At 36.3% G+C, this 27,568-nt stretch overlaps 1 protein-coding gene across 3 annotated transcripts in view; it reads left to right on the forward strand.

Moving 5' to 3' along the window:
* Positions 1-3,612: 3,612 nt before the first annotated feature.
* The window catches only part of LOC128217049 (uncharacterized), a 52,259-nt gene continuing 28,303 nt past the window's right edge, over positions 3,613-27,568 (forward strand). The window contains exons 1-6 of one of the 3 annotated variants that reach the window (XM_052923880.1): positions 3,613-3,768; positions 5,209-5,545; positions 5,711-6,180; positions 6,591-7,024; positions 7,254-7,536; positions 10,494-12,275. In XM_052923880.1, coding sequence (XP_052779840.1) covers positions 5,224-5,545; positions 5,711-6,180; positions 6,591-7,024; positions 7,254-7,536; positions 10,494-10,691 — 1,707 coding nt within the window. In that variant the 5' untranslated portion in view covers positions 3,613-3,768; positions 5,209-5,223 and the 3' untranslated portion in view covers positions 10,692-12,275. Of the gene's footprint in view, positions 3,769-4,540; positions 4,723-5,208; positions 5,546-5,710; positions 6,181-6,590; positions 7,025-7,253; positions 7,537-10,493; positions 12,276-27,568 lie in introns of those variants that run through there. The other 2 variants (XM_052923881.1, XM_052923883.1) reach the window with 2 other exon arrangements.

Below are 27,568 nucleotides of genomic sequence, written 5' to 3' on the forward strand. Positions count from 1 at the left end.
GATGAGTGGCAGTGGGCGGACCTTTAACCACCCGCGAAAGTTGAAATACTGAGTGATTAAGCCTAATACTATTTGGTTTCCTATCTGTAATTTGACTGGCTGTAAATGTAGGATGTATTCTATAAAAGAATACGCAGAAAATAGATAAAATAGAAAGATGAATACGCAAAAATGAATAAATGTTGACACTTTCTTTAACAACTACAAATAGTCAAATTTTCCTCAGCCGATATTGGGTTTTATTTATTGACATTACACTAGCAATAACCTTACGAGATGAAAGCAATGTTTGTATATCCTAGTACATACAGATTTATCAGTTCCTATCATGAAACTAGCTATTAACATTCATCAGTTATCATTACCTACTCTTAGATAATGACATGCTCCTATCGGTAAAAGTGGCGCTTCTGCAAAATAGATTCGATTTTTATTGCCTGTGAACAGAATTGTAAAAATCACGCTTATCGCGCCTTCAGCCTTCGTTTATATCGCTTTCATTGTATTTACATACCCCGGTAATTGACCTTCTAAGTTTGAACTTGAATATGGTGATTTAATGGATATTATTCGTATTCTTTCCGCTGTTATAAGCCAAAGGAAATGCTGTTCAGCGAGGTGTATAAGCTTATTTGGACTCGCACTCGTACCTTGCCCATTCGGCGAGTGCTCCGATAATGTTTGTCAGCCATTTTATGTTTTTTGGAGCTTAGTGCACAGACTGAATGTAACCGTGGCAAGAGCTAACCTGGTTCTTTAACGTGCACCAGTGTATAGCATTGTCACATGGGACCCCCATTTAATGTCTCTTCCGGAAGTCGAGTAGTATTTGCGGTGGGGAATCGAACCTGAAACCCCTGGATTGATAGTCGAGTACGTTACCACTAGACCACGGATCTGCCATTGCTGTTCAATCTTTTTGCTTTTTATTATAAAGGTCACCGTTATTCGGTCACGTGGCTGTTAAATTTTCGAATCAATTCGGTCCTATGATACTACGCATACATTCATCTTTAGGTTTTGGTAACATATTCCGCTGTAACATATTCCGAGCGGTCTTTATATATTCAATTTTCGCCTGCCTTCCTGGCCTTTTGATTTGATACAAACACTTTTGCAAAATTATTTGTATGATTTAAGTCGTGAAATTAGAAAAGCATTACCATTATAACTAATGCAAATGGCTATTAATTAACTTTCAGAGTAATCACCAAAAATTAAAAACTTGAAAAACTCCCCAAAATTCCTATCCTTACGCCTTTCTTATTTTCACATTTTTCTATAGTATCAATTACAGATAAAAACCTACGGCGACAAGCGAGAGCTGCAGGGCAAAAGCCTTTCAGTAATGACTTCATTAGATAAAGTGACTGCTCCAATTGCCTCTATATTGGAAGAAACTTTCCTCACCTGAATGCTGGCTTTGTTTCTCAGGACACCAATTAACCTTTACTCATACTGAATTTTAATTAAAATCTAAAAAGACCTAATTTCTGTTGAATCAGATCAATTATGTTATATCTAAGAGTTTCATGATTTACAAAAAGTCAGAGAAGAACAGCATTGTTTAATGTCTAAAATCATTTCCTTACCTTCGACTTCCGTATTTTCCCGCCAATTTTGCCGATGAAATCTGGTGTTTTTTGTATACAATATTCGTTTATAAGTCGCGATCGGTTTTTAGAACAAATCCAGCCCTTCAATTTCTACAATTCTGTGATAATGTTCTACCCAAACAGTCAATTATCAACTAAATTTATTTGTTTGAGGAAAATCGCCGATTTTCTTGTCAACTGTATGCTCCTTAAACTAGGCCTTCAAGTGGAGGTAGGTTAAAAATAGAACACGTAAACGCGGATATGGATTTATTTTACTTGTTTTATTTCCGTACAATCAAAGTTTCATTCGTACTTATGGTGAATACAAACATTTCGGTTATTGTTGTAAGATTCCAAGACGATGATTATTGATTATTATTTTTTCGATCGTATGGTATTTTCTTAACAGCCTAAGCGAAATCCTGGCAATCAAATGGGATCATACCGTGGTGGTGGTGTTAGTAGTTTATACTCCGGGTCCCGGCGTGAGCACATTGAAGGGTCCCAGAGTGACAGTTCGACCACCGCACACCTTTCCTGGGCAGAACCAGTACTAGGTGCCTTCACCTCTGCAAGGAACTGACAACTTCTGTACATGCCATGGGCAGTGGTACAGTGCGAATGGTCGTAGAAAGGATTTCATAACCAATCACAACAGAAGTGACCTGGCCCGCCCGGGAATCGAACCCGGGTTGTCCGATTCAGAGTCCAACGCTCTACCGATTGAGCTAACCGGGCGGACGGGATCATACCATATCCGACTGACCGAATTAAATACAAACCATAGCCACGCGCCTTTGATATTATCACCGCTCGTGCTGTGACGTCACAAATTGTACCGTTTGATCTGCAGCCGACACAACAAATGTGTCGTAAACTTTCGAAATTTTTTGTTTGGTTTTTAGTTCATGGGACTTATTAGAATAAGGCGAAATAAATAATCATTGATAATTGCGGATAAATTAATGTAACGATTAATGAAATGTGTATTGGAACCTGGCAGTCAGCCTGCATGAATTTGCAAAGCCTAATCGTAAGAAGTCTGCATGATATACGTAAAGCCTAATCGTAAAAAAGTAAGTTTTATTTTGGACATAAATAAGTAACACCGCGAGCTATAATCCTAAATATTTTCATTTTAAAGACAGCAAAATATGTTTCTTGTGATTAACCACGTGTTTGGACCGTAAACATGCGTTTGTCAATTTGAAGATATCGGACAGGGTTCGCCGCCCTCCGCCATTTTGTTTTCCTGTTGACATAGCGTCTCGGTAATACATACAGTGTGTGTATACCACGTGATAAATTGCGTCATAATTGCTACGTCGGAAGGCAATATTTTACTTTAAATGAATACTTTAAACAAAGATATCTTTACTATTTCCTCACCATTTTTAATGAAACATAGCGCAGTCTACGCCACTTACGGAACCCGGCCACAGTCTTTTACCACAGTTTGATTAAGAGTTTATTTTCTTAAAACACTTCGACAAACATTATCACAATACGGCCGTCTGACGGAGCACTGTCAAAACAGTATTTTGGAAACAGGTTTGTCGAAGTGTTTGATGAAACTAATCACCTTATCAAAATTCGGTAATTAAGCGAAGGTGGGGCGTAGACTGCCCTTTGTTTTATAAAAAGTGGTTTAGTAAAAGAAAAGTTATCTATGATTTAAGTCTTTATTTTAAGCAAAATGTTGCCTTCGGACGTGGCATATATGACGTAATTTATCACGTGGTATACACGCACTGACATAAGAAGGTATGAAAGTTTATTCTCCGGGGACATAGAAAGACAAACAACGAAAATAATGACGATATATTTAAAAAAAAATTACGATAGAATTAATATTTATTTTTTTACTTTTATGTCTAAAAAAAGATTAGGGTCGGCGAGGAAAAAATAGGGTCGGTCGGGTTACCGGAAACACAGGTGTTTTTTTGCCTTAACAAACGTGCAAAGCTTGCACCCTTTGTAAATTCACTATTATTAGGTTTGCTTGCAAGTAACATGATATCTGATTGCATGCTGCACGCATAGATGATTGCGCGACAAATAACACAACTTACGACAATACGAGAACGACTAGACATTATTGTGCAGCATTTGGCTTTGATGAGCGGGATTTGTATTTATGAATACTATTTCAGGAGTATATTGAGTTAAGGTAAACGTTTATGTTTTGATAAATTACTGTTAAAATAATATATAAAATAATTTAGTACGAGCCAAATGGGATTTAGAATGTTAAAAGTACAAATGAAATGAGATCTTAATGATGACAGTACAAATTTAACAGTAATAATAATTATCATCATATATTTTAAAGCAGGATCTTATAGTTCGTATCAATGCGAATATAAATAAATTAAAGTAGGAAGCTTTGCTAAGCATTGTTTTGATACATATAATCCTTCTGTTGTATAAATATTGAATTTGTCCTGGCCCCTAATATTAAAAAAAACGTTATTGCATACTAAATTGTTGGGGAAATAAATTCATTAAATTTCGGTGAGCATTCTGTTATTATTTGTTATTAAAACGTAAATAATATGCAATAACGTTTTTTTTAATATTAGGGGCCAGGACAAATTCAATATTTATACAACAGAAGGATTATATGATAATTATTTTAACTACGGAGCTATTTTCCGACAAACAAAATCAGTAATAACATATCTAAAACGAAAGAAATACTCAGTAAACTAAATCATATTGAAATACAGGGGAAAATAATAAACAGATTCAATACAGAGATAAATGCATGTGATAATAGCTCCAAACGTACATTTTAAGAGCGATAAGCATGCGTGAGTTATATTTTGTTAAGGTCAGTCAGAGGAGCTGCACAAACAGGATGTCTGGTTTTCAAGGACAAATCAATGTGTCCTGCGTAGGTTTAAATTTGTTTAAAGCATTTACAACCGGAACGCATGACTACTTCTGGGGTGAGGTTTGACGTGCAATGAAATTAAATCCGTATGATCCAGGATATTATACATGGCTCAATTGTAATGCATCAAGTCGAACTCAATACAATCTGTTCAAACATTGAGAGAAGAAACGGATATATCTCAGTAATTATTTCGGCACTTTGTTTGATAATTCGAGCACAACACAGGTACATATATGAGAACATGTTCGTAAAAAACTTTAAAGCTCCATATGTCTACTAGTCTTGTCTCCGTAATTGGTGCATTTTGAACATCGAAAAGGAATATAAACCATATGAAGTGCTAGGTTGTAATTATCGTACACCAAAATACCACTATTGTAATGTGTCATTCAATCACAGCCTTAAAGTGCAGGTGTACATACATCTACAGAGGTCAGTAAGAGTTTGGGATATAAAGAAATATACGATAAAATGAAGACCAGGCAATGCTTCTTTATTTCTATTTAAATTTACAAAATTAAAAGAGCTAATGCCATACAGGCTGCTGGAATTTATTTGACTGAAATATCGCACTTTCATTTGCTAACAAATAAATACATATACAAATGAAAATGATCCTTTTCGTGTTGGAAAGGAATATAATAATGATTTCTGGCAAAACTTAATAAATGTCAAAAGAATCAAGTTTATCTATTATCATTTCCATTTAAGGTCTTGATTCTTATCATGGATCCGGAAACATGTCAAGCACTAGCAGATAGTTATATGAATGAAGTCCAAGATAAGCTAAAAAAGTATGACGTCCTACGCGATTTGGATATTTTCGTTTTGGACAACTCGATTCGTGAGAGTACAGTTGGTCAACTGAAGGGACATACTTTGGAAGATAAATGGGCAATCTACAATACATCGAAGAAATGCGGCTTCAAAAACATCATCGTGGCCAGTTTTAACCATATGACCCGTGTCGATGACGTTTTTATGAAAGAGCTGATAGCAGAAGGCGAGGACCCAGAGACACTTTGGGCTTTCTCCGAAATCACGGAAAGTAAGTGAACGCTGATAATACATGTTTATTTTTTGTACGTAATCTGTAGTATATACTTGTAAATATAATAATCAATCAAGTGAAATATGTTGTCAATAAATTATCAAACCTTGACAATTAACCTTCTAATGCATCAATAAACATTAAACGCTTGTATTTGTTAAGGCATCACGAAAAAGGTCCCTGACACAGAGAAGTTGCCAGTCGGACTACGCAAGATGCAATCTGCTGGTTTGCGAAACGTCATTTTTGAGTTTGACCTTGGTGACTCTACCTATGACTTCGACAAGTTTACGGTCGATCAACTGTGCGCTCTCCTTGAGAAGTTAGTACGGTGGTGCTTTGAAAACCTCGGCGACAGGCCTAAAATTGTGTTTAATATACGTGATCTTCCTGACGCCATGTCCGGGGACGCCGATCGTGTTTTCAGGGTGGTGTCATTTCTTTCAAACCTACCGGAGGAGATCAAGTTGTTTGGGTTGATTTTTGAGGAGCCGCGTGGAAAGTCTTTGCCGGAAGAATGTGGTACTTGGGCCAAGTATATTCGAAAGGTTATGGACGACGCAGAATGGAAAGGACACCTTCTTGTTCATGTGCATGAAAAGTTTGGATACCTCGACGCAACTGCCCTCGAGGTAACGTTTGTCTATTTTAGTAATGGTTACTGTAAATTATTTTCCAACATTTCATTTTATCTGTGATTTTATGACGATGCGACTTTAAACCCTTGCTACATAATACTTAAAAACCTTACAAAGTAAAGTATTCATGTAATCATGGCCAAAAAACTACAGCTCGGGCAAATTTCCACAAAACACAAGTCGCCAAAAAAAAAGGAAACCGTCTCGTGTTCAATGTAATAATTTTGAAATGAATACTCATTCAGAATGCTTAAATAACGTTGTAATTTAAGAATGAAGAGACACGACCCGACAGGATTCTTCTTAGATTCCCTCTTAATCGGGCAATATCGTTTGCTTGTTATAGTTGTTTAGATACGACGCGCTAAGTGTAGCATTATGAAACGCTTAATCTTTCAATAAAGGTGCTGATGAACGGGGCTGACGGAATATGGGCGAGCGTCTGTAAAGAGGGAGCGGCGATGGGGAACGCGTCATCCTGTGTGACTCTCATGAATCTCGTTCGACTGGGTAACAAAAAGGTCCTTAAGCGTTACAACTGTGCCTATCTCCGCCAAGCCGCAATTATCACGACGGAACTCAGCACAGGAAAACCACCGCATAAGAATCAACCTATATACGGCGCGCGGGCTTTGGATTTCGTTTTTGATTTGGGTAAGGAGGAGTTTGACCTTGCAAGCTTCTTTGGAGAGACGGCCCCTGTTCGGATCACAACTCTTTCTTCGCCTGAGATGATTCGCTTACGTCTTGTGAATTTGTTTGGTGAAGATGAAAGTTTCACGGTTGATCAAGCATACAAAATGAAAGAACACATGCTCGAAGATTTAAGAAGTGGAAGGTAAAAACATGATTTAATTGATTTGCCATGCTTAACATATTTAATTTAAATTCAGATTATTTTGTTAATCGCTAGAATTTGAATTTCAGCAAATTATCAACTCTCCGTAATGAATGTATCAAAAGCGGTCTTTTGTTAAAAGATTTGATACGGCTGTTTTATCACAGTGATCGAATACAAATCTTAATTCAATTTAAAACATTAAGTCTCAGTGTGTTTTCTGTTTCAGAAAGGAAGAATACATGAGCAAAGTTGGACTTGCGGTCCTCTTTGATCGCTCTGGAGGTAAAATAACAGCTGCAATGAGGGATGCAATAGAATCAGACACCCTTCTTACACCACATGCCCAGAATCTCCTTACGGAGATCCGCGAACGCTGGGACGAGTGGGACTTTAGGGAGGAAGGAGTGGACAGAGGGGACAACATGTTACTCTTTGATTCGTTTTACAATGCGTTCATGGCGCCCTATTTCTCTTGCTACCGTTGTAACGACACCAAGAAAGCGTTGCAGGTACTTCGTTTGTTGTTTAGATATGTAAGCCAGACATCGAGGACACAAACATTGCTAAGACACAATATTCTTCGACATTCTTTGAAAATCGCCATATACACATAAAGAGGTTGAGACTGTTTGTTGAGACGTTACACAAAGATTGCAACATTTTCAACTGCAAAAAGAACAAATAATTCACTTGAGAAAATGACAAATACAATAACTTTTTCGCCGTTAAACTCATGTTGCAGGCGATTTAAACTCTGTTTCTGATATATTTTTTAACCTTTTTACCCCTTTGCCAGTGACGTCATGAAGACGTTTCACTGACCGTTCTTGCTAGCCCTAACAAAAAAAGAAAATAAATATGTTTGTTTATGTTTTCAATGCTGTTTTTCTTTGTCGGGGCTTGTTAAATGTACCGACAAGTGCTGGGGCGGATCCAGGATTTGACGTTGGAGTGGGCATAACTCACGAATCGAAACATAAATAGTTTGTGTCGGAAGAGGTGTTTGGGTGTCCTCTCTCAAGAAATGTTTGTCTCTTTTTAGTCTGAAATGGTGTATTTTGATTTATTAGCAGACAATGACATAGACAATTTTAGAATAGACACGCGCCGAATACGCCCCCCAAAACTCCCTTAACCCGCTGTGCAGATGTCTTTGTTGTGATTTAAAAGTTGTATTCGATGTGTCGTTTCCATTTGTTATAGGCTGGCTTTGCTCCGGTAGTCTGAATAAGAAGTTAAATTTTAATGTTTTCGTTTTTTGTGTCATAAGCTCCAAACAGAAGAAATATCGCTTTTATTTTTGGAATATATAAATATGGAACGAACAATTTCTTAGAAAATACCAATACAAATCAGATATCTAAGAGCATGCCTTTAATAGAAGTTTCCAAATAAATTATTATATAACTTTTTTTTTAATTTGCTTTCAGAAATGGTAGAAACTGTAAATTCTAACATAAACTCATTTTAACGAAAATTTCCTGAAATTCCTATGTTAATAATAAATAAAACATTATAATTTGTTGATTGTTATCCAAAGCTTTGTGTCAATTCAAAGCCAGTTTTTGATATATTGAAGGGTTTTGGATGTGACAGAATAACTTTAGATATGCAGATTTGTCTCCCTTGTTTATTTGCAATTCGGGTACTTTAATACGCTTACAAAATATGTGTTTTTATATCCATTTTTTATATATTCGAAAACATGTGTCTCTAAGTATAATATTCTAACAATTATTTGAAAATGTTTGAAATACGTACTTAAGAACAAGAGGTCGTGTGTAACTATTCTAGATAAACTCCATGAAACCTGCTTTTAAATGTATATTTTCACAACGGCAGAAATTCACGTTCCGGTGCTTTGCGACAATTTTTTAATAGCTCATGCAAATGAAACTTAGGTTTTACATAATGACATTAAATCTGAACGAACATAAAGCGATGTCTGTGGTGATTGAAACAACTACCATCGGTGCTCTAGAAACTGAGCTAACCTTTCAACTTCATAGTTTCCCCGCTAACTTTAAAAACAAATCATTCACTATCATTTAGCATTTAAATTTAACCGATAATTTTATAACGGCAAAACTTACTAACGACTTATGACAAGTTTTTCACCTTACATTGCACTAATGTAGGAAATACAAACATAATTTACAGACCACTAACGATCTCTGCCAGAATTATTGAGCGAGTATAGCTAAAGTTCCTATATCAAGCTGCTATATAAACCGTTTTTAAAATGTTTTTCTTCCCTTTTTTATTTGGAAAGGTTGTTTTTATCAAATTTCAATTATTCATTATGCATTGAGGTTAAAATACAAAAACAATATTTAAAAGTAAAGATAATGTACGATGTTTGTCAATATGATATTTCAAGTAGCAAGGCCTCACCGGCACTAAACAAGAAACACCAAGCAAGTCAAAGACAGACAATACATGCATTTACATGTCTGTATTATTAAATGTTTGGGTTTCTGCCTTGGAATGATGAGTGAAGCAGAACATTTTGGATTTAAAACTGTTTAGGATAACTCACTATCACACTTGTCCAAACACGTATCTTCAACAGTAAAATAGAAACAAATGTAGAAAAAGTGTAACAAAGCATGTACCACGTATAAAATAGATATACAAAATATGGTGACCAAGACACTATTATCAGATAGTTATCTTGTTGTTTTTTTGTAAAACTGCTAAACCAAATGCACACAACAAAATGGATTGGACTCGTGAATAATAATACTCTTTATGTTTACGTTTTCCCTCTACAATGTCAGGATCTTCACTCAAAATTCCTCGGGATCAAATCACACACATGTTATTTATTTCCTGTATGTATTGATGTATCCTAATAATGCCCTAAACCTATGTCACGCGTACACATCTTTATCAGTGGTTTAAAAATATGCATATGCAACATGCTCAACACTCTGGACTGACATTACTGAAACAAATTTAGAAATCTTCACTTTTTTTTGTTCCATTCGACTTTACATGACTGTCACACAAATCGTAGGTGGCCAAAAGCCTGGGAATGCTTTAAGCGCGTTGATTTTAATTTTATAAGTGTATAATATGCAATTATTGATGCTTAAAAGTTGTAAGTATGCACTTACACAAATAGATTGTTTGATGCGACACCATCGTAAGTACATACTAACATTCTGAAAAATTGTCAGGAAAGAGCCGGTTAAAGGCTATTTTAAATACAGAAATGATATTGATGAATGAATAACAACTTGATTGCATTGAAATGTCATACAGTACCAATCACGTGATTAAAATATCCATATTACTTCTATTTTTATATCATCTTATTCGATATTATTTTAGGCATTTAGAGAAGCCTAATTTGTATTGTATATAAAACAATTAAAATAAATTATGTTAACACAAATGGTGTAGTAATTTTTATATGAACTTGTTTTTGTTTTGTCTGATTCTTATTGCTCCATTTCTGCAGTGTCTGGACATGGACTGTGATGGGCAGGTGGACTGGTCAGAATTCCTCGTGTATCTTAAATGGGCGCTTCACCAGTACCCCGACGTCAGAGACTCCTACGAGCTTGTAGATGTCGCCTTTCGGAAGGGACTCATTCCCGCCTTGAGGGACGAATTTCTGCGGCAGCAGGAGGAGAAACAGGACTGCAGATTGATTTAAACAAAAACATTTTGAGCAGGAAAACGAATCGAATGTAACCGGTCATGAGACATGTCATATTCTGTAGTCAGCTTCAAAGACTATGCTTGCGTATTTTTATAGGAAGTGAACACTATTGAAGTTGGTGTAAAAATGACTTCATGAATTTACTTATAGACTTGTCTAGATATTGCTTTACATATTTTATTCAGATATCGGTTTATCATACACTTTGTATTTGCTTAATTTGTTGTTAGATAATATCAATGCTCTTTATGTGATTGTATCTATATATAAAGGGCTTGCGTTCCACTCACATTACCTCGGCTTATTCTAGAAGTCATCAACTGGGTTTAAGGAACCCGTTATACATATGAGATGTTCATTTTATCGCACCATTTGCGATCATGTAACATCTTGATGCCGGGTGACTCAATATAGTGCTGATATCATTTTTTTTCTTTATAACCGGTATACAAAATTGAGGACCGAAGATACATTTAAGATAAAGTTAATCGAGGTTATATTTTTGTTTTATATTTCGAATGAAGTCGGACGTGAGCTGCTCTATTCCGGAATTTTTCAAGGCAAATAAATTTTGTTTGTAGTATTATTTCCGTTACAATTTTTTCATATTTCTTATCTGCACATAAAATCCCTCAACTGATAGCAAACTCATATGGGGTCATCAGACACCCCAAATTCACATCCTTGTACATTGAATACCTTAATTATGACGTAATGGGCACCTGCAAGTAGTTAAACAATATGGCTGTTTTGTATTTAGCTCTTCAGAGAAAGTAAAGGTTTGTCTTCGGGTGGTATTCTTTACACGGCTGGTTTTTAATATACGTCTTAGTTGGATCTAACAACGATGTAGCGAATCGGATTACTTGTTATTAATAACTGACCAATAGAGTGAATGAAGTCAATAATGTATGACCCTAAGATTAACTTAAGTAGCATATTGAATACATGCACCCCTGATCTTGATTGGATCGAAGAACAATGTAGTTAATTGAATTCCACCCTTCATTAATTCTGTTTTGTTATTTGAATTTCTCTTGGTTACCTTCTAATTATGTTTACAACAATGTAATGTGTTTCACTCTCTCTTGCCGATGCCGTCACTTTGAATGATGTTTAAGCACTAAGCAATAAATGAAACGATATTTGACAATAGTTATGTGGAAAAAGATATCAGAGATATATAGTATTTGATGTCATTGGGCAACACTTTAAAAATATATGTTTCCTTGCAAAGAACCCTTTATCGCCGTGCAAATCCATGTAAACACGGTCTTGCCGAACCGGTTATTTACAATGCTTGGTACAAATGGATATATATATATATATATATGTTATATAAAATCAAACAAGTCGTTAGATATGCCATATTCTGTATTGTTCTTTCAAGTAAATATTTTCGTATAATTGTGTATTTTGTAACTAGCGAACATTATTAGTAAAATTGACTTTCTGTGTTTACTTGTAGACTTGCATCTTGCTTTGCATAATTCGTTATCGGTGTCGGTTTTCTATACACTTTGTATTTACTTTGTATTTACTACATTTCCTTGAAATATTATATATAGTTGGAGATCATGTTTTGTTTGTTTTATATTTCAACTAAAGTTGGATTTAAACTGACCTATTTGGCACTTTTTCAAGGCAAAACTAGCTTATTTGTTATTGTTTTTGTTGGATTGTTTTAGATATTCTTTTTCTGCACACAGCACCCTTCAAATGATAATCAACCACTATGTGGTCACCGGAGATCTAAAATTTACTTAACATGTTCATCGTATACCTTAATTACGTTGTAATGAGCACATATAATTATGTAATACAACAGTTTAGCTGATTTTGTTAATGTGCAGGTTTGTGCTCATAAAATCTGTGTTATCGATTAATAAATTCAATTTTTTCGGCAAGGGGAAAAATAAGTATCTTCCATGGCCGCTCATGTAAGATAGGTTCATCCCAACCCGAGCGTATGGTGTTTTGCTGGAACTAGTTTTACGATGCTTTTTCTCCCACCTCAGTTTATCAAACTAAAGTTAAAATGTATCTGTTCGATGTAACTCTTTTGTACGTGGTAAAAAAATCGAGTATAGATATGTGAGAATTTGTTGTTGTCATAGATATATGCAGTGTGAGTCTTTGCTATACTTTACCATAAAAACAACAACACAAATGTGCAATACAAGACGAGTTGTTTATTAGATGATGACGTGCAGCCAGGTTAAGTAAGTATAAAACGAGCACATGTATTTATGTAGAGCACAACACAATGAAATTCACTGGCTAATAAAGTCCTATGCAGTGCAACCGACCGGCCAGGCAAAGTTAGAGACGGTTAACTCTGGAAACCTGTGTTCGTTTGCCAAGTGTCGATCCACAAAGTATGAATGTCGAACCTCATTCGTTTGTCTGGTTTCAAATATGGATATTAAACAGTGAAACAAAATCACTAAAAATATTGAAGTGAAAATTTAGGTTACGAAGTGAACTGAGTGAAGTCGAGTGGAAGAAAGACTCTACACGCTAATAAACCAATATAGCACGAAATCCTCGTGCAAGACTGACCACTACTGTATTAAAATACTAACATTTCGCCAAGACAAATATTTCACGCTATACTAACGAAACGCGTGAAATGAATAGTCTTTGCTACACTTCGTTTTTACCATAAAAACAACAACACAAATGTGCAATACCAGACGAGTTGTTTAGAATACAAAAAGAGCGGGCTTGAAAAATGAGATGAAAAGAACAGTTTATCAAAAAGATAATATGTTTTTCAAAAACAAATGACGAATTTCGAATCATTACTCTTAAAATAATCTTTAAAAAACTACAAAGCTAAAGATTTAGACACTTGCAACCTCCTCTCCAAGGAGTCACAGACATATCTGTCCTTACTATTTTCGCTCTTACAGCGACCATGACGTTTCAAACAACGATCATTAACACCGGCATTCGCCGCGCACGTGGCGCCACCTGCTCGCAAAGAGTGCAAACCTATGTTCGAATCCCCAACCGCTTCTCTCAATCTAGCCAAAAGGCACTCACGAGTTCTCGTGTAACTCAGTGACTTATTCTTTGAAATGTGTTTGCACTTATCTTTCGATCTATTGATAGGCCGAAAAAGAAAACTATTTTCCAGACGAATTTGCTGCGCTAAAATACCTTTGTAACAAAGTGTATAGACAAGCCGCTGTAGAACCAATAGCAATATCTACTTTATCACCCCTGCGATACTGGTCAATCTTGCTTACCCTTATAGCTATCGTGAAATAATCATCGTAAAACTTTATATCGTTACAATGCAAATGAATCAATTCATCAAAACGCAAAACAAAACATTAAACGCTAAAACAATCATACATAAATCACGTAGAATGTAAACATCTGTAGTGCTAGAATAATTGTTACACAAACTTATTAAAGTGTCAGTTTAATTGGAATCCTTGCGTTGTGTAGGTTTTGAAAGGGTTCTTTTTGCAGTTTCGAGCAGGTTTGTCACAAATGAATTAGCAGTAGGATCCGGTAAATTCCTGAGTGAATGTGCCCATTTAATGCTGTACACAGTTGCACTTATCACATAACTAGAAATGCGTTTGCCGTCAGTCAAATATAAGCAACGTGAATTGGTGAAGCTGGAATTGCGTTACCTCCCTTTAATGTAATGAAATGCTTCCACTTATTAAAATAACTCATATACTTGATGTTCGTATTGTCACTCCTTGAACCCGCCAGAAAGTTCGCCATCTTGTCCGACAGATCACCGAATACGTCACCATCCAATCCACTGGTGCTTAACTCGTTCTGGATACCCTCTCTCAGGTTTAGGCCGGCGAAACATAAACATACATGAGTTACATAAATCTCAAAGCCACAAATCCAAATTTAAGCGGCCTGTCGTCAAAAATCTCGTTCCTTCCGCCTCCCCGCCTTATGAGACGACCAGGCTGAAAAACAATACAATCATGTACAAAACCGGCCTTTTCGCCGTCACTCTGAAAACATATTGGCCAAAACGGAGCAGATTTCCACATAGGAACTAACAATGTTTGTTGCTTTACACTGTTCTTTCTTTATCTTAATAATGCATTCATTGATCAATCTCGGTGGAGGAACTAGCCAATTGTTCTCTCCCGACCATTAAAAGTGTCAACAGACGTAGTACCCGGACACCAGTACTTAATTAAAATTGGCCATTTAGCATTGTAGCTGCATGCAAAACGATCACATGTATGCGGTCCCCATACACGTTCTAAGTCATTAAAAACAAATTGCTTAATAGACCAGTCATCACTTTCCGTACACCTATTCAGAAAATCAGCTTCAGTATTGTTTTCCCGAGGTACCCACTTTGGGACGAGTGTTATATTGTGCGTGTTACATACATTGTCAACATTCAAGGCAATATCATGCAATCAGGCTTTTTACTGCCAACCTTCAAAATGCTAGGCATATTTTTATTGTCTGAATTAACAATGATCTCACGCCCTTCCAGGCAGCCAACGGAGCCATGTAAAACTCTATATACAGCCTCAAGCTCTCTCCAAGTCGAGCTTCAACCACTCTCAGTTTCAGACCAACAACCTACCACGACGCTGTCGTCAATGCCTTCAGTATAACCACCAAACCCAGCTCCACTGGCGTCACAAAAGACGACTGCTTGATCGCTTACAACAGTCACCTCGATCGTGTTATCGGGCTCTAACTTGCCACAATTTAATCTCTTTATATTTGACAGCCAAAACAACATTTTGTCAAAAGCCACACTACTCACCATGACAGGAGCGTTCCAACTAGCACGACTTGATACAGTGACCATGACCTTAGACGCACAAGAGGCCCAACAGCACTTTGCATTGATATTAACTGACTAATAAGGCGTGCGATTAAACGTACTGGAAAAAGTTGTCTTGCCACTTGCAATTTTTGCAATCAAATTACTCAAAAGATCCAGCACGCCCAATTCTTACAACAAACGTACCTTCTAACGTGTTCCAAACGTAACCAAGCCACGTAATAGACTGACACGGCTCCCAATGACATTTGTCCTCCGCAGTCAAAAACCCAAAACTTACTAGATCTCTATGAAAGAAGTTTGATGCAGAAACTGCATCCTCGTAAGTTGTTGCACCACCTAGACCGTCATCAAGAAATAAAACAAGTTTATGGCCTAAACTTCTTCATTTTGTAATCAGAACTCTAAGTACTTTAGTAAATATGAATCCTGCAGTTGATATCCCATAAGGAATCCTAGAAAAGTTATATGTACATGAAGAAATCATGATATGGTGATAAGCAATGCGAATATCAAATGCAAACAAGTAATCTCCCTTAAAGAACATTCCTTTAGCAACTGACTGATCTTCGAAACAACATTTATACTTGAAAAGCTCTTGGTTTATATGGCGACAATCAAGCACTAACCGTGGCTTTCTTGCCAATTGCAACTGTCAACGGATTTATCACAAAAGGAAATTCGCTAACCTCAGATACACAACCTTTTTTCAGTAGTGTTTCGATTTCACTGGTCACGAACGATGCATTGTCTAATGCAGAAATGTTATATTTAAAAAGACAGATTTAGGAATCTCTCGAAAAGAGAATTTGTACCCATCCCTTACGACATCTAAAATATAATCGTTTGCACCCGCTTCCTTCCAATGTGTATAGCAAAAATTTAACCTACCAACCGGTGAATCAACTGAATTTACTTTTTTCAATTCTCTGAAATTTTCTACAACAGAATTCAACAAAGATCTACTTATCTTATTTTCCTTTTGTAATGGTGCACCCACGTCAGCAGGCACCACAACCTTCCATTCCGCCCGCCAATGTCCCGAACGCCCGCACCGGAAGCAGAGGCCCGGACGCCTCGTCTGCGTACCACCGCCACCAACCACAGGTATCGTAGAAGTTGTCCTGTTTCTCACGTCGACGTTGTCCGATGAAGGAACCCGGTGATACGGCGCGAAACGCCGACCACGTGACTGCCGCTCTTGACGCAACTTCCGGTCCGCTTTCATCTGGGCCCTGTAGATTTTCTTCTCGTCATTCGAGCCTTCTGCAAGAGGGTGAGCCTCATACTCTTGGACAACTTTCCATCCACTATCAGAGGAATCCGCAAGCTTAATCATTTTTTGTCTATGAGATAAAATGTCCATACCCTCTGAAATTTTCCTGTGCGTCTTGGCCAAGAGTTCCGCGGAGTGGTTACTCAAGAAGTCCTGGAGATAGCCGTCAGCTTCTTTCAATTTGCCAAGAACTTTCGCGTTGACATTATGCTGTTCTTCATTTCCCTTCCGCCGGAAAGAAAAAGACTCGTGCTGGGCGAGATTCTCTTGTATCGAAGAAAGCTGAGCTTGAGAAACGTGTTGCCTGTCCGAAATACGCTTTTCAAAAGCATCCAATTTATTTGTAATAATGTTTTCTAAATCAGATAAAATGTTGTTTTCTTCCATAGCTGCACGACCTTCAAAACTAGAAATTTAGGTTACGAAGTGAACTGTGTGAAGTCGACTGGTAGAATGACTCTACACGCTAATAAACCAATATAGCACGAAATCCTCGTGCAAGACTGTCCACTACTGTATTAAAATACTAACATTTCGCCAAGACAAATATTTCACGCTATACTAACGAAACGCGTGAAATGAATATTCTTATACGTCAATAGTCAAATGTAAAGCACCTGTCCAGTATGAAGTACCGATACTTCCTCATAAAACCAATACCAAGCAAGTTTCCCAGTACCTGCATGGCCTTCCGAGTTGCAGGCTAAAGGTATCTTTTTATTTTTCTTTATTTTTTAATTAGTTTTGTGAAGGGGGCAAGAGCCTGCGACGTCCCGCAACCAAAGCGTATGCTATATCACTAAGATATGCGAGAGTTTACAGAATACCATGTAAAAATGGTTAAGCGGCGCCTGATAGCCACAGATCAAGTACGAATAATTTATCCGGCAGAATCCAGATTGATTATAAGAGGGAACAACATTTAGTGCAGGGAATATCTTTGTTGATCTCCCGCGAATACAATAAAGACTAGGAAAATACAAAATTAATGACTATTTAATACTTATTATTTTCTGATGTACAACTTCTCTCACTTATTTCAATTATAACCACGTGACCCTGGTTTTCGTATTTGCCTTTCTAGTTTGCAAAACAAATACTCCTTATTTACCAGTTTGCTCCAAATCAACTTTCTAACATTCTCAACTGGACATGACTTTGTATTTATTTTAGCAATCATTAACCCTAGCACCATCACGATATCTATAAGTCTAACTCCCGTAAACAAATATAGACGTATTAGGTTCTCGTGAAGCAGTGTCACATACAGTTTAAGAACTCGGAACTTCTTAAAAAGTCTGCAAAAGCTACCACAAATGTGCAAATGATAAGCTGACTTTCAATATTTTCTGCTGTATACAATCTGTCGTATAGGCTATTAAGATTATTTATACGTATCTATTGGGGTTTTTTAATAATTGGCATAGACAATATGAGTTTTGCAGACTTTTGAATATTCACTACTTATTAAGAATTTGTAGCAGATACTAAATCAAACATTTCATAAAACCATCTTATAGCATAAAAGGCAGCAGTTACAGGACTTCGTGCTTTAGCGGTTTGACTTAAATATGCTAAAACGCATCAATGCACCATGATATTTAGTGTCCGTGGCGATTGCTAGTGACTTGTGAAGCTGGTCCGGGAGCAGAGTCCCTCTCTTCGCCAAAACGTCAGGCAGACAGTTGATTTTTTGCTTTTGAACCTGAAAAAAATGTATATCGCAATATTAATTATCTTAATAACATAACTTGCCTATTTACAAATCGTAAACATATATTCGTTACCACATAACACGAACATAATTGATGCTTCTCTGTGTTTATGAATTATTAAAGTTATTCATATCATAAACAATCCAGCATTTTTCCTATGTTTTCAATAATCATTGATAAGCAATTCTAATATGTAGAAATTCTGCTACGCCAATCTTGCGATACCGCAGTGACAAGTGTAATTATTCCGGTGATACCGCCTCTAAACAGCAATACTGCAAATATCCAGAACGCCTCTCAAGGGAGATTATCCACTGTTCAAGATATATTTACAATCTTTTAAAACACAGTTATTTCGCTTTATTAAAATCATCTTGTAACGCAATCATTCAAAATTTCAAATCAACATTTCCAAACATCCCCTTTTCATTTTTACATTATACACAATACTGCTTCTCGATGGGTAAATCAAACAAGTCGTTAATTTCATCGATAAACACACCAATTTTACACAAAAATGCCCAAATCAATGCCGATTTCCCACACGAACACACTAAAATTCCTCTTGCTCTATCGTAAGCCATTTTCTCAGCGAATATAGTTATGAATAACAGCAATTAGCGGCACAAACATTCCTAACTGACCACTCCAGTTTTCCGCAAATGCATCTATACCTGTACAATTCGGATTCCAAAATCTTGAGTAAGATTTCGGCAATTATGCAAAAAAATTATGCAAACCAATCAACTTCTAATTGACCGTATCTCTCAACGATCATTTGCAAAACGCTATGCTCAAGTCATTAAAATCTAATAACCTTGGCCAAAGAAATCAGCCTTTTCAGACCTAGGTATCCACTTCATTTCTAGTGAAACAGAGTTTGCAATGCAAACCGGAAAAAACTGAACGCAACATCCTGTTATTTCCTTTTTATGAAACCTTTAACAGCAAGTGATCGGACTCCTTGATTATCAGTATACCATTTAACCTTTTGGTGCCTTACAATATGTACCAACGACAACAACACTCTGTTCACTGCAAATAACACTCGCCATGTAGACGACTTAACACCATATTCCTTTGACCAGACTACTTGCGAAACTCCATTTGCAGAATTAACCTCATACCTCAATAACCAATATCACTAGCATCTGAATAAACTACTTTAGTGCATTCCTTTGACTGCTCAACCTTTTTGGTATTCTTAAATGCTAAATTATTACTCCAAAACATCAACTGTTTAGTACTCTCATCGCTCAAACAAATATACGAGTCCCACTAAGCGTGCATTAAAATTGGCTGCACTCAAGTATCTAGTCATTATTTGAGAAATATTCCCAATAACAACTGCCATCGAAACCAACTGTCCTACTATACTAGCAATTGTTAGGAACACGAACCTTTTTATCAGCTGAAACAATCAACTTTTTGATAGTTGAATATGCATTACTTAATCTATTGCCTGGTATGGAAATGGTATCCTGCAAAGTATCAAGATCGCAGCCCCCAAAAAATAAATTTTGAACAGGGGTTCATATACATTTTGTCGCGTTTGGAATGAAGCCGGATTTTAATAAATCTGCCTTAATGTGAGTACTTAATATCAATACACTATCATATGTACTCGAACAAGCAAGACCATCATCTAGAAATATTGTAACCAGCAACCTTTCTCCGCGCCATTTCTTAATCAATGGTCGGCGTAACTTGCTAAATAAATAACAAGCGGACGATAATCCGAATGGCGAAACCACACATTTATAGAATACGGGATTACATCCCTTTTCATACCATGAAAACCCTAATTACTTCGTATGAGCCTCGTAAATCTGCACAAAATGGTATGCACTTGTAAGATCGAACTTGATCATGAAATATCCTTTCTGAATTAAAGCAAATTCAGTGTTGAAGTCTTCATATCTGACAGACTGCTTCCATAAATGTTTATTAACCTCTCTTAAATTTAATATCAAGAGTTTTTACCAGAAATCTGAGCTGAAACCCTCAAAGTATTGACAACATATGAAGGTTTACTACATTTCTCTAGTATACATCTATCTAGTAAACCTTGTATTGCCTCAGTAACAAACTCTGGCTTTGAAATAGCTGATTTGTTGTTTTTACAAAAAGTTTTTTGTGGCTCCGAATAAAAATATAAAGGAATCTTATAACCATGTTTTATAATATCCAAAATAAAATCATAAGCGCCAATGTTTTTCCCAAAAAGTAAATGATCTTTGAGCCCACTCTTAATAATCATATGCTTCTGACCCTGTTCATACTCGAAAAAATTCTGAGTAAAACGTCTATAATGATACTCATATTTCATGGTCATATCGTCAGAAATCACGCTTTCTGAGACCGGCTGGCTGGTCGCTCTGGACACCTGTACGGACTTTGGGTAAGTTCCGCCGGAAGTGGGTGTTCTCTCGGGGGATCTGCCAAAGCCTTTGGCTGTACCGTAACCGAAACTAGATGTGAAGCCTGACCCATAACCAAAAGCGTTGCTAATGGGTCCATAGTGACGAAAACGACATAGCCCCCTCCCACAGGAAATGGCGGCTGTATAGGCAAGCGATTGCTAGAAAGGTCATGGCCGTTACCTTGAAGAGCGTTTCTTCTTAAGGGCAATGTTCTCAGCCCTGTGAATTGTAGTTCCATCTTCACTGTCGCTTGCTACTTGGTTGGACTCGTACTAACGTACTGTTTCCCATCCGCCCTCGGAACTATCTGCGATCCTTATCAACTTATTTCTTTTGTGTAATTTGTCCGACATCTCACGTAATTGTTCATTGCAATATTCCCGTGCTGTAAAGCCCATTGTACTTGTTTCACAGTATCTACAAGTTAATTACTTAATTGAAATTGCACTTTATTTCCTTCGAAACGCCACTGTATGTCCTGCTCTGATATGTGCTTTTTAACTTCTGAATATACAGAGTAACTTTTACCATGTGCTTTTTGCTTCAAGCTGCTTAGTTCTGATAAAATATGACTTAGCTGCAATTGAATGGGATCACGATTCTCAGTCTCAGTATTTATCCCGGATTCCGTAGCCATTTTCTAGTACGAGGTCGCGCACAATTAAATAAAGCCAGTTTTTAAACACAAACATATTAGCCAAGTCTTGCCAGTCTGCTTGTCCAAAGCTAAATGACCAATTCACTGACCCATTCAACATTTCCTCGTGCTAACTAACAGCGCCACATAGCGTTCATTACATGTCATAAAGGATATTAATTTTCTTCTAATTCGTAAACTCAAACTAAGAACATTAGTATCTTAAACTTAGACATTTCAGAGAAAAACTTCCAAAATTTATAGAAAGAAAGTTCATTCTTTAACGATATTGCATGTTGTGTTATGGTACCTGGACAAACGGCATTCAGCAATCAGAAAATGAATGTCGTGTTGACAAACAAAATTCAACATTCTGAAAATTAAGGAAAATGATATGGCTTGTCAAAGGACATTGGATGTCAAGGTTGGTCGACAAACGAATTTGAAAATGACATCCAATGCCAAGCTGGTTTGACAAACGACATTCATTTTTTAAGAAATGTTACAGTTTGAATAACATTTGATAGAACGAAAATATAATGTCAGGCTGGCTTCAACGACAATCACATTGATTTACAATTACTATGATTAATTTCCTATAATGATGATTATTTATTAGTTTGCTTTAACATTATGCATTGTAAAATGTGTCGTGTTTATAAATATGTACATGATACTATAATTGAACATTAAAAATTTGATAATGGTTTAGTATTAGTTATTCAGAAACTTGAGCTTAAATTAATTTCACGGGTTTCCAAAAATTCCTGGTCTTACCGCTAAGGCTAAAGTAGAGTGAATTGTTGGCCATTGAACCTATGACTGATGAAGCCTATATAAGAGTGAGGTTGTGCACACAAACTGGTTTAAACCCCCAGTAAATTTACATTTTACTGACCGTTACAAGGCGGTACCTAACAATTCTTGAAAAACATACCTAGATATTTATAAAGTATATATGCTCTTGTGTAAGTGTAATTATTGTTTAAATATTTGACTTTAATTATCGCTATGTGGCACAAATTCCCCAGTTAAAAAAATCTCCAAAATAACGCTAATAGTTTCTAGCCGTACACAAATCATATGCCATTTTGTTTTGATCATTGAGTTGAGATGTGTTTAATGTAATAGTGCATTAAAATGTCTACGTTTCTGTTGTGTTTCTACCTCGACTTCGTACCTTTCATTTTAAATATATGTGTCAGGGGCCGTTCTCATGAAACTTCTTAGTAACAAATTTTTCGACATACTAAAATATTTCGAATTTTAAATAACGAATATTTTGAATTCCCTCTAATTTTCATATGTCTTTATTTGATAAATCTTTCTCTAGCTTATTTCCATATTTTAGTGTAAAAGCATTGTAAGTTGTCGTTAAAATCAACTTAGAAAACATGAATTACTTTGCTAAGTTGAAAGTTTTCACGAATATGCTTTTGTGAATACAGCCCCAGATCAATTCAGTCGGAATTTATCTGTAAGCGTCTTAAACGTATATTGTGTACCTATTTAAAACTAAAACCCTTTACTTTCCAGGTCACAAGCTCATTGCCATGTTTTGATATGTTATGTATGTTCATTATTCATGTCGGAAAATAACCAATTGAGCTATTGTTTCTTGTTATCAAATAACCGACTTTTAATTAAGATGCTTGTATCATATATATTGCATATGTTACTCAAATAGGGCGTTGTCAAATTATTGTGTCAAAACAAAATATCCTGCCCCTGTGGTGTAAAACCCTATAAAATCGTATTGACAAATATTCAGTCGCAATGAAAAGAAATATGAGACAAAATTCAATTACAAATTTAACATCAGCGTTTCTTCCTTTAATTTAATATGCGTTTTATAATATACAACCTATCAAGCCAATTCAGTACCTAAATCTTTTGCTGATCATTATAAGTAATCATCTTAATGAGATCATCTCAGAAAGGTTCCGTCCTATACAAACATGCCTAGGTAATAATCAAAATATCATGTGAGTTCACAAAAGGTGGAGCTTATGGGTAAAATAAGTGCGAACACGTCGCTGCGTTCGCTCCATTGTTTGTAGATGGCCAAAATGATCTCTAACATATATATGTAGACTAGTTTGACCGTCAAACTGAATAAATACAAGCTAACGCACTAATGTTTGAAATTCAACATATTTTTGGTATGTATCATAGTATTTCTATACATGTATACCGATTTGTTTTGTTGTGATGTTGTTTCAAGCGGTTGATAAGTAAGTAGCGTGTGTTATCTTATTTCAATACAGCTGCATCTCTCCTTATTCTAGGAAAATTGTCCATCAACCATGTAGGGGAAAGGCCTAATCAGTCCATGAAATCATCAGGACATTAAACCAGTCAATATATTACCACTGAGCATGCAACCCTGCTGTCTGTTGATGTTAAGTACGAATATGTTGTCCTAAATTAACTAAGAAGTTACGCTTTTGTGGAGGTTGAGAGTCTTAACTTAGTTTGCAACTAAACAAATTTTAATTAAATGTGTTTTTTTAAACCTATTTAAAATCTATAATAATCACATTATTACCTATCCAGTCGCGTCATAAATGATTTGCATCATCATTTGTCTTGTTATAATATTACAATAGCTAATAAGTCTTGTTCATAATGAAAAGTAAATTACTTTGTTTAACTTCGATGTATACATATTTGTACTAGGTTTGTTGTTATATTTACTTGTTATATGCAAATGTAAATCCATTTTCTAACTGTTTGTTTTGAATATAATTCACATTCTCATATTCATATGAAGTATTTCATTGTTCAAATATACATATGTTAATCTACATAATTATAGTTTTGTTTTTATCAAAGTATAATCAATGCATAAATAGTATTAGGTGTATTAAACACTTAACATTTCTGGTGATGTACCGTGGTTTTGAGTGTAAAATCTTCTAAAACGACATGCGACATGAATTAGCCTAACAATTAAAACAATCATAATAAAAAAAACAGCAAAAAAGCATTATTTGATGACATTTCGATTTCTTGGTCGTCAGTCATACGAGTTTCTCGACTTATAAATATTAAGTTCCTATGAATGTGCTTTAAATAGGCCTTGTCGGTGATAAGGCAATGCACTAGTGAAGACCTAGATAGTTGTTTCCGTGGTTACGCATGCCGGTGATTGACAATAACTAACTGAAAAATATTGTCTGCGCAATTTTTTTTTGCTTTTTTGTCATGCGATAGTCCGGATATTTCCGTGTTTATTCGGAATGTTTCCAAAAAGGATGACGCTCGGCGAGCATTGGTTTGAACGAGTTGTCTCGCTTTATAAAAACAATCAGGTTAATTTTCTATTTAGGATGTGGACGTTGATGTTGCATTTATACATTTTTATTAATCAAGTCATTTAATGAAATACCATTCCTGGTTCGCTCTAAAATTTAAACAATACTGATAAAAAAATCGGGGAAAACTGATGGTTAAAACAAAATAAATATGCAAATTGCACATGCGCAGTCAATCTCAGTATACTGACCTACGTGCAATTGTTTTTCATTATTTATTTTTGAATTTTTGAAACACCACTTACAAAATTGACAAGATTATTTGAACTTTCTTGAACACTCAAAGCAAATTAAAACATATTACTAAATATCACTTACAATTGCCATAAAAACATAAATGAAATCAAAAAGTAGCATTAGTCGGCTACTGTCATCCCGCCAGTAACTGCTCTATAACACTATTGGAATTCAACATTAACATCTGAATTTAGTGTATGCATGTTCATGAATTCTTTCGCAAATACTTCTAGATTTTTAAGCTGAAACTCAATTCAATCAAAAACATTGATTATCAATCATTTAAAATGTATGGAGTTAATATGTACACAATTAATATGAAACCTCATGTAGATCTTTCATTTCATAAACTATGCACTGCCACGGATAATTTAGAAAATGTTTTACTCTACACTTCAAACATGACTGAGTCGTTTTTAATTTACTACCAGAATATGCCCGCTGAGCCAAATGCATTCAACAAAATGCATTGGACATGTTAATGAAGATGTTAGGTCTTAGTTTAAGGTCTCCTTTGCGCAATTTTCCCCTGGCGGCTTACAGCCTTATCAAGTGAAGCAACCACCGTACAAATCTAGCGGAAATACAAAGGATATATGTACAGAATTCAGCTGTGTTCTGAAATCCTGGTTACTGCTGTTCAGTCTCGTTTCATTCACAATTTCAAAGATCATGACCTGGTTAAGATGTAAAGACCCAGAAACAGAAAATATACATGTAAGATAACACGAAAAACGGAGGTACATATCATGAAATCGGCGCATTCCTCAAACTGTTATGGGCCCTTTAAAATGCAAAAAGGTGGGGGTGTCGGCAGGCACAGTTTACCAATATGCGATATTTTTATTAATTCAGCAATGTTATTGGATTCTAAGATTCCATGTAGTACGATTTAAAATTGGCGGACACAAAAAGCGATTGCAAATGACAGTTATTTAGAAAATGGTCACATTAAGGTGTGGAACTATTTTGCTTACAATGCATTATTGTGATACAAATGGCTCTAGGCAAATGGCTCTAGGATTGATTAAGTGTCGACTTAGGGAGGTTAAAACCTTCCAAAAACCTATGGTACCTAACAAGAGATGAGGGACAGAAGCCTTTCAGTAAATAACTGCAAAGGTTACAGCAGTGACTGCCCCTTGCCTCTATACCGGTAGGAACTTTCCCCAAGGTTATCCCTTGCTTTGTCTCTGAGGACTCCACAATGCCCACAAACCAACAGACTTTTAATGATATAGAGTTGAGCCTTAAAAGTTTAGAACTGCCGTTTTTTGAACACCAAACAATAAACGCTTCGACTGTGGCTTTAAATCACATATTCCGTTAAAAAGTATAATCATTGACTGTTAAAGTTGTGACTTTCAACGCCAAGATACAGGTGAGACCAGAAACCCATAAGGTGAGAAATAATGATATTTCCTATAGATGAGATATGACACACGTTTCATTTAAGTCAAGACTTCACCTTCCAACGCCAATAGAAGCGCGATGATATCAGAAAAATAACACGGTATGAACTACTGGGGTATGCCTCAGTGTCAGCAATCAAACGGTGACATACTGTAGCCGTTACAAATGTTACGTCTAGCCGCACGGCGTATTTTCAAGTTGTGTATACAGAAAACCTGCGGCTGCCGTATGGCTTTAGAAATGATGAATTATGGTGTTCGTGCGGCGGCTGTTTGTTTTTGACAAATGCCTAGGCAGACGAAAAGTAGCCTCAAAGCAAATAAACTGGTATATTCAACTGATCCACCCATGGCACAAACTGCCACTTTGGGCGTACGGATGGCATGCAACGTGTAGCGAGCTTACGAGGGCCGTGCTTAGGCCATTCGCTGCCCGCAGGGTGTACCACTTATACCAAGGCCACCGTAATTGCACCGTAGGACATCCTTAAGGCTGCTCTTTGAAACCCGTGGACTTCCTGCCACCGCCGATTACTGGGGGGGGGGGGGGGGTCTGCACAAGTCAGCTGTTATTCATAAGACCCTAAGGTATGTCTAATTGCGAACCCAGAAATAAAAAATAAGTTATAACTCTGCACTATAGCATCACGGCGATCCCTATGGCTTGTTAAATGTAGTAATACGCTCGCAGATCCTCTTCGGGCGCTGCACGTATCTCTACGACATTACTACGGATTCCGTAGCCATTTTCTAGTACGAGGTCGCGCACAATTAAATAAAGCCAGTTTTTAAACACAAACATATTAGCCAAGTCTTGCCAGTCTGCTTGTCCAAAGCTAAATGACCAATTCACTGACCCATTCAACATTTCCTCGTGCTAACTAACAGCGCCACATAGCGTTCATTACATGTCATAAAGGATATTAATTTTCTTCTAATTCGTAAACTCAAACTAAGAACATTAGTATCTTAAACTTAGACATTTCAGAGAAAAGCTTCCAAAATTTATAGAAAGAAAGTTCATTCCTTAATGATAGTGCATGTTGTGTTATGGTACCT

The sequence above is a fragment of the Mya arenaria genome, chromosome 14 (genome assembly GCF_026914265.1).
Source record: "Mya arenaria isolate MELC-2E11 chromosome 14, ASM2691426v1".
Lineage (NCBI taxonomy): Eukaryota > Metazoa > Mollusca > Bivalvia > Myida > Myidae > Mya > Mya arenaria.